Below are 9,491 nucleotides of genomic sequence, written 5' to 3' on the forward strand. Positions count from 1 at the left end.
CTGAGAAATGTGCCAGACAGCCACGGGCGAGCAGGTGTGAGATGTACCTCTCTGATCCGCAGAGGGCATTGTGGGAATGCACATACCTCTAGCTGCAGTGTTCTGTGTGGGTCCAGCTGCAGCAGCAGCACTGATGGAAGATGCAGACTGGCAGTAGGAAAGAAAAAAGGAAAAGAATATAATTGTTAAAATAAAGATATTTATGCATGTAATTTCAATGACTTCCAAGCTCATTATGAAAAAATGGGGAAAACAGCACTTTTATAAATTGGTACTTTTATCATCTAAAGTTCGGGACAAACCTAAACATGGAAGGATTACAGATAAACACAATAAACAAGTAACTTCAGTAGTGTCTTCATCACAAGATAATATCTTTTTAACACCTTTTTTTCACTTACTCAAAATTTTGAGCCAGGTTGCCAAACAGACAGTTGCTTTGACATGTCACCAGTGTGTGTTCATGTTTTGTTTTTTTTGCAAGACAAGGACTCTATTCTTGACTGGCCACAGGAAATAAGTGGATATCACTTCCTCCTTTTCTATGAAAAAAGTGAAGGCAGCACATCCTCTCTTGTTCTGTTCTTTAAAATGTGTCACTGACTGACTGGCACGAGTAAAGCCGTTCGCCATTTTCATAATTTGGAAATCATGAAGATAATTTACACAGTACACTGGCCAGCATTCAGTTCCCTATGAGAGAGTTAAAATGGGAGAATATATGGAGTGGTTAGAGATTAAATGGTAATTTATTTTCATAACGAAAGAGCCTAAAGTCCTTTTGCAAACAATCAGCTCCTGGTACCTGTTACCTCACCCACGCATGCACCATTTACTTTTCATATGCAAAGGCAACATTTGCCTGCTAAGAACAGCAAAATTAATTCCAATGCTAAATCTTTTAGGGCTTTATCAAGCTTTGCCTCCACTCTATTCCACTTGCATTCCAGAGTCATATTTGTACATTACATTTTATTAAAACCACCTGGTAGCCTCTCTTATCCAGACTGAAGAACAGCAGTGGAGAACATCGCTTTCACAATCATAAATTCAAAAAGGCACAAACATGGAAATATTTATTTCCATATCATTTTTTTCAAACTGACCAGGAGCACAATGTCACCAATCAAAAGCAGCAGGACCTAGAAATTATTAACTTTGATCATAAGGAAAGAGGTTTCTAACTCTTTTCACTGTGCAAGCATGAAATTGTGTAAAATGCAAATTGTAAAATTCACAAAGGTCAGGATGAAACATTGAAATATGAGAAGGATTGCATCTCATCCGAGTTTATGAATGCATTGGATTCCTCCAGTTGTGTTCTCTCATCTCTGATTCAACAATTAATCTCACTCCCCTTTTTCAGTACAGCTTAGCCCACAACTGAAGATACATTAACACAACATTTATGTGATATCTATGATGCTTACCTTATACTAGATGTGATAGATAATTCCTCTGCTACTTGGAGAAGGTCTTGAGGACTTCATTCATAGACAGCAGGTATAATGACATGCCTAGACAGGCTCAATGGCCTCAAACATTCTTATGTTTTCATGTCATAAACTGCATAACACAATGTCTTGTGCCCAGAATTATGGCCAATATTTGGAGTCAAACTCCAGTCCTGAAGGGCCACAGTTTCTGCAGGTTTTCTGGGTGTTCTCAGCACCAGTAGTTCATTTAAATCATTCAGAGGAATTGGCAGCTGATTGAAAGGAAACTACGAAAACTCGCAGACACTGCAGCCTGGGAATTTAATTTGACACCCCCAATTTAGAGCAGTAAAGTACGAACACATCTTAATGTTCCAGTCAAGTCCCCCCCCCCCCCCCCCCCCCCCCACAGCCCCCACCCAACATTTCAACAAGATTTCCCAAGCAGAAGTGCCATGTCGTCAGTCTCTGTAGGGGTTTGGGATTATTTCTGCAGACAGTTTTCAGCTGAACAGGAGTAGCTCAAGGAATTCAACCAGCTCCAGCTGAACAGTCCGCGTGGTTCCAGATTTACAGGTACATTACCATTAAAGTAAAAAAGCTCTTACACCACAGGGGACCCTTTTATAATTCACATTTTTCTCAAAGCTCATATAAAACAGGGGCAAGATGCTTCAATTAACACTTTCTCTAAAAGCTTGCCTCCCCTCAGACAGGGAGTCAATATATTTTTGACTCTGAACACAATTAAAATAATGAAAAGCTTTGCCTGTTTTAACTGAAGGTACTGGTCTGATATGCAAATGTAAGTTCTTGTAGGAGGACCAAAACAAGATTTTTATCACTGAAAAAATAACTGCATGAGTGCGTTTGCGTAAAAGAGTGGACTTTCTGCCCTTTCTGTGCTAGAGGAACGGGAGGGAGGAATGTGTGGTTGTGGTGCAGAAGTTTCCTGCACATTTGAGGAGCGTAGGCTACAAACCCTACAGCTAGCAGACCTGTTGGACTTCCTCTTCCTGGTCGCCCACGTGTGTAGAGCGGGAGACTCCATCAAAGAAAGGCTTTGTCTCCTCGATGTGCCACATTGAACATGCTGTCTCTTTCTCACACACTCTACATACACACACACACACGCACCACACACGCACCGCACACACCACACACACACATATACAGAAGCACACATATTTACACACACAAACATCAAACATATACAAGGGCACACACAAACACACAAAAACACACACACACACACCACACACACACACATACACACACACATATACACAAGCACACATATATACACACACTCACACCAGTCATATACACAAGCACACACACACACCACAACCAACACCCACACCCACACAGACATAAAGCTATATGTACTTTGTGTAAAAAGGTGCTAATTTTAAGCATCCTAAATAGGTATTTTCAAGCTTGTGTTGAAGTATCATTTTTACATCGTCTCTGGACCAGACAAGAGCACAGGCAGAAGACTGATTTATGCAGTGAGTTCCGTGCTAAACTAATTTGTACTAATTAACGACAATATTAGCTTCCAATAAAGGATGTGGGGTTTACACTGTAGATGGGCTAAATTGTGTCTGGTCTGCTTCTGCTATGGAAAAGTAATGGGTTCAGCTGTCATGGCTACTGTTGTTGCCATTACTGATGTTGTTTTGCATCACATCCCATAATCCCCTGCACTTCCTCACCAGCTCTCTGTTGTGAGCGATGGTTCCTTCACTGCTCTTTCTGTATTCACCCAAAGAAATACGGCAACAGTGCATCGTAGATATGGCAACAGTGCATTGGTAGATAAGGCAACAGTGCATCGTAGATATGGCAACAGTGCATTGGTAGATAAGGCAACAGTGCATTGGTATACACTGCAACAGTGCACATCGGTAGATAAGGCAACAGTGCATCGTAGATATGGCAACCGTGCACATCGGTAGATACGGCAACAGTGCATCGGTAGATATGGCAACAGTGCATCATCGGTAGATATGGCAACAGTGCATCATCGGTAGATACGGCAACAGTGCATCATCGGTAGATATGGCAACAGTGCATCATCGGTAGATATGGCAACAGTGCTTCGGTAGATATGGAAACAGTGCATCAGTAAATACGGCAACAGTGCATTCGCAGAGGTGCACACACCACCACTAACCAGTAACAGCTTTTTACCAACGGCTGTGCTGTGTAACAGGTGATCTTCAGCCTGAAGACACCTCACTTAACCATTGGCATTCCAGAGACAAAGACTTGTGTGGAAACACATCTCATCACATCTAAGCACATCTCATCACATCTAAGCATGGACTGTCTGTCAAGACTATCAATGCACACTAGTCCAAAAAAAAGAGAGAGAAAACACACAGGAAGTACAACAGCTTTTTCCATTGTGTGGGGTTGATGTAAGTGAACGTTTTTGCAGATGCTTGTCATTTTATATTTATATTTTTCCGCTGACTTACCTCATTTTTAAACCTCCATTCTCCATTTCCACGTGCTGGCGTTCTTTGTCCGATTTCCACCACCGGCAGACTCTCCAGCCTGACCTGCAGCTGGACACTTTGATTATTAACGCTTGAAATGGTAATAGCATCAGAGTATAGCGCACAGCTGCACCATTTGCATGTAGGACATCACACACTGCATTTGTGTCACAAACAAAATCTCATCTGCAGCCATTGTGAGGATTGGCACGATTACCTTCATCGCCCTGAGTGGACGGGGCTCATTAGCGAGGAGCTGAAAACCTCGGAAACCACGGAAACCACGGGCCAGATCGCCCAGCGCTGGCGAAGGGCCCGCTCCACCATCAGCTTATTCTTATTTATTTTTCTTTCTTATTCTCTTTTTTTTACACATTTGGCAACAGACACGCGGGTTGAATATGACCAATTCTCACCCTAATTTGGAATATACAACGAGCTATTGGCTGGATTCACGGTCATGCGATCTCCACTGCTGATTTGAGAGTGCGATGACATCTGCAAGTTCTCCCAAAAATGCGGTGTCTCTGGCCAGCTGCTCCCCACACCGCAGCCCACAGCCGAGCGCGCGTGGCGTCGAGTCGAAGGAGGGCGTCTCGTACGCGGTTTTGGCGTGCAGCCCACAGGCCCCCGATCGACCAGCGGGGGGGGGGGGGACACGCTAAGGAGCGATGAAACGTGGAAAACAAACTGACTGAACCCTCCCGTACCTTGTGCAACACGACGACCAGTTATATACTGCCCAGTCAGGCTGCAGGCCCGAGGAGGCGATCTGAGACCGGGGAGCACCACAGCCTGGCGCCTTAACCAACTGAGCTGGCCCCCCCCAGGCAGTGTGGACCGCCCCCCCCCCCCCAGGCCGTGTGGCCCGGTCATGAGAACATGGAGCAGCAGCACTCAGGACCTCCCTCCCTATGCTCCATGGCATGAAACAGTTCTGGGGTTGCCACAGCAACCAGAACTAAATAATGAGATTAAATATCATGGATCAGATTTATTTGTTTGTTTTTGTTTTTTTCTTTGTGGGGACATCTTAAAAGTCTTTGAAAGTCTGTTTTTCAAATCATAAAGTCTGGAAGTAATACATAATTGTTTACAATTCAAGAATTGCTTAAAATATAAACAATGATGTGTAACTTCCAGGCTTTATTAAGCACTGTCTCAGTAGGACTACATATTGTTTTAAACTTTCTGTGGTATATTTGAATATTTTTTAATCACAGTCTGGTATGATTTGTTTAGTCAACCTTCTAATCAACCAAATTCAAAGGATGAGAACACAACTGCACAAGCTGCTCTTGATCATAGTCAGATGGCAGTGGTTCATGTAATGGGGGGGGGGGGGGAGGGAGACTTTGAGAGTTGAAGGAAAAAGGCACAGTGCAGGATGTGTTGGGGAGGGTGGGGGGATTTTTTTAAATGTCCTATGAGCAAAGGGGGTCTGATTTAAAAAAGCAGGTACTGATTCACAGCAACATTTCCTGTACGATCCAGAGTTTAAATTTGCTCCCCCTCACACAAACTACCATTAATTATTCTGAATGCAGACTGAACAATGAAGATAAATGTTCCATCTTACGTCTGCCAGTCTGCTTCATTAAACTAAACGTCCTCGCTGATGGAGAGCCTGCATTAAACTACTGTACATTTTCTAATGATTGCTTTTACTGAAGAGCATGCTATGCAAAGTAAAGACGTCGGAACCACAGAAAATTTAATATCAGATTAAAACGCCATTTATGTAATTTACCACAAGAATAACTCTAACAATCTAAAAGCATAACTTAAAGCATCCATTCCATATTAATCAATAATAAAAGAATTAACAATAAAAATATAACAAAATATTAAATGCATTTTGGTACCTCAGAACAGGAGTTTAACTAGTTTTATTTATAACATTCAATTTTAGCAGGGTATTTTATTTATTTATTTATTGGCCGTGGGGTTTCTTGAGTTGTTACATGCTGCTGAGAATGTGTCAGTTCTTCAGCCAATTCAGTGAGTTGGATTGGGGATGGCAAACCCTGACACCCCTGTTGAGTGAGTGTACTCCCAGCCCAGGGGTCAAAGGTCACACCGGAATGCGGTAGGCTGAGAGACGGGACTCAGCCTCTGTCCCCCTCCAACCCAACTCCCTGAGCATATACCTCTGTCACCCACCAACCCAACTGACTGAACATGTACCTCTGTCACCCACCAACCCAACTGACTGAACATGTACCTCTGTCACCCACCAACCCAACTGACTGAACATGTACCTCTGTCACCCTCCAACCCAACTCCCTGAGCATATACCTCTGTCACCTACCAACCCAACTCCCTGTGCATATACCTCTGTCACCCACCAACCCAACTCCCTGAGCATATACCTCTGTCACCCACCAACCCAACTCCCTGAGCATGTACCTCTGTCACCCACCAACCCAACTCCCTGAGCATGTACCTCTGTCACCCACCAACCCAACTCCCTGAGCATATACCTCTGTCACCCACCAACCCAACTCCCTGTGCATATACCTCTGTCACCCACCAACCCAACTCCCTGAGCATATACCTCTGTCACCCACCAACCCAACTGACTGAACATGTACCTCTGTCACCCACCAACCCAACTGACTGAACATGTACCTCTGTCACCCACCAACCCAACTGACTGAACATGTACCTCTGTCACCCACCAACCCAACTGACTGAACATGTACCTCTGTCACCCACCAACCCAACTGACTGAACATGTACCTCTGTCACCCACCAACCCAACTGACTGAACATGTACCTCTGTCACCCACCAACCCAACTGACTGAACATGTACCTCTGTCACAGCAACCCAACTGACTGAACATATGCTGGGTGGTGGGGGGGAGGCCATGTTCAAGACACCATGCCATCAGTGTTAGAGAGACTGCAAAACAAATTCACAAAGCAAAGACTTTATTTCATCATTTGAATGCAGGAGGAGTACAACACTAGACAGATGCATGTCCGTGCATTCAGACACATTTGAAAACACACACAAATATAGAGCTGTATAGTGGGAATGATTTAAGCAAGAAAGCTTTCAAGATTTAAAAGAACCACTGAACTTAAATTTGAAAAGTTTGGTGGGTTATATTTTCCTCTCCACAAGATCCCAGCAGTAGAAATTTTACAAAAAGGAAAAGGACACGATCTGCTCATTAAACTAAACAATGACTTAAAACAGCGCGACTAGTTTCTCAGGTCTGATGATAATTAATTCCACTAAGGGCTAAAAGGCAAATAATAAGCTAATAATAACAGTGCAGGACCAAATCCTGAGCTGTACTCCCAGAACAAACTGAGTGGTTATAGGCTGTTATTTAAACTTTTCAGAATAGTCTACAGAAGCTATATCCTGAAAAAATATATATATATATTTTGGCACAAAGTGGACTAAACTGACAGCACATTTAGGGCATCCACTGTACAACATTTATTTGTAAAAAAATATATAATTAGTAGAAACACATTCACAAACAGCTATTGATTCTGGACATTGAAAAAATAATGTGAAGTGTGCAAAATGCTTAGTTTCACACAGCACAACTTGCAAAGAACCACGTGGATTTACAAAGCAATTACTAAATGTTTAACTTCCACCTTATTACCTGCAGTGAAAGATACTACTGAACGTTGTGAATCGTTTATATAATAAAGGGTAATAAAGCTAATAGTGGATAATGGATGCGTATGTTTATTATTCATTTTATGCATGTAATTAATTATATCTTTCTTAGAATACAGTATCAGAAATGCCTGGACACCCAATCCCGAGCTGTTTGCACATCACTGTAAAATCAAGTGAAATTCAAGTGTGTATGCGACTGCTATGACAGCCAGCTGTAAGCTTCAAAACAGCCTTCATAAATAACTACTTGACGTATGTCAACATGTGACATTAATTTGGTATTTCAAGGAACTATCAAGACATTTTTGAAACACGGTTACATTTTTAAGAGAAGCTACTGGGAATTAACCAGAATTATAAGAGTGGTGCCAATTTACAGAAGCATGGAATAACAAGTCATTCTTTATTTACGTCAATCAACCGCTGTTTTCCTTCGCCTAAATTCAGGCACTTCAGACCTTACCCTCTCCAAAAGTCAGTCTCGACAGAACACATACTCGGTATAGCTTGTCCAGATTTTGTCCTCGTTTGGGTCGTTGCTGGCATACGCGCAAGTGCCCGTGGAACTGCAAGCGACCATGTGAAACCCCACTTCGGTCAGCTTGTCAAATGCCTGCTCCAAAAAATTATACTTAAGATAATAACGGGACGTGTACCGCTCCGGAGGTCTGTCCGGGTCCCGGCTCTCGTTCAGGGTATCTCCGAACACTTCTTTGGCAAGAGACGTCTTCCCGCACACCGTGATCCGGGCTACCCGCCGAAATTTGGCATCGGTTTGAATATCTCTCCCAATGGTATAGGAGCCCCTGTATCCTATTGTTATATACCCAGATTTACGGGCTTCCAGGGACGGAGAGCGCGTATTGGAGCCACTGACGGATGGCACGAGGCGAGTAGATTCCATGCTGGTGCCGGCGAGCGCGCTCAGGACCGCAGCCTCCTCGGGGTCGCTCTGGGAGATCTCCTCGCAGATGGAATCCTCCTTACTCACTTTGGGGCCGAGGCGCTTGGAGAGCTCGTGCAGCTGGAAAAAATCGGCTTCCCGTTGCAATCTGCACTTCTCGGGAAAGTAATCGGGCAGAACTAGGTTGAGGTCGCGCAGGTAGTCCAAAATATAACGGAACAAAAAACCGTCCCTGTCCAAAAAGTATCGCCCTTTGCTGTCTCGAGCCAGCTCCTGCGGGGTTTTTTGGCTGAACATGTTCCACAAAAGAGATTCTGGGACGGCGATCAAAGTTGTGTGTCGAGTAACGTAAACCTGTCCCCCGACATTCAATTCTATTATTTCAGAAAAGGGGGATCTGGAGCCTTCGCCGTTAGATATTCCACGTGCCGTGTCTGCCAGAGCCATTTCTGCCGAATTCCGAGCCCGTGCGAAGTGCAACAGCTAGCTGCCCGAAGTAAAACTATGGGAAGCGGGTTTATTGGTCTGGTTATGTATGCTGCACAGGGTGATGTAGGAGGAGGAAGCAGACCGCTGATATGAGTGATTACTGTTAACTCTTTGCTGACACCATGGCAACGCCAATATGCTGGCGAGCATTATCGCGATGGTTATCGTTCTGAAATGAAGAATATGATTAGATCACATAGTCTAATGCACATGTATAACTACACGTGTATCGCATATATTTAGCCTACTTCATAACTGTATTTGCGATGAAAATGCATATAAAAAGCTGACATTTGAAAAGGTAAACAGGCGTAGGCTGGTTATTATTATTATTGTTGTTGTTATTATTATTATTATTATTAATATTATTATTATTATTATTACAACAGTAATAATATTATTATAATTGCATTTTGCAGTGGCCGTAAAGGTTGTTTGGATAGGCCTATATCGCTTAGTTTAACTAATTTGCGAATACTCAGCAGTTGGATTAATTTCAAAAATA

The 9,491-nt window shown here is 43.2% G+C and overlaps 1 protein-coding gene across 1 annotated transcript; it reads right to left on the bottom strand.

Annotated features, from left to right (window-relative positions):
* Window positions 1-6,861: 6,861 nt before the first annotated feature.
* kctd12.1 (potassium channel tetramerisation domain containing 12.1) lies at window positions 6,862-9,045 on the bottom strand. Its single transcript, XM_035392813.1, has one exon. The coding sequence runs from the start codon at window positions 8,942-8,944 to the stop codon at window positions 8,069-8,071; it is 876 nt and encodes a 291-aa protein (XP_035248704.1). The 5' UTR covers window positions 8,945-9,045; the 3' UTR covers window positions 6,862-8,068.
* Window positions 9,046-9,491: the final 446 nt, after the last annotated feature.

The sequence above is a fragment of the Anguilla anguilla genome, chromosome 15 (genome assembly GCF_013347855.1).
Source record: "Anguilla anguilla isolate fAngAng1 chromosome 15, fAngAng1.pri, whole genome shotgun sequence".
Lineage (NCBI taxonomy): Eukaryota > Metazoa > Chordata > Actinopteri > Anguilliformes > Anguillidae > Anguilla > Anguilla anguilla.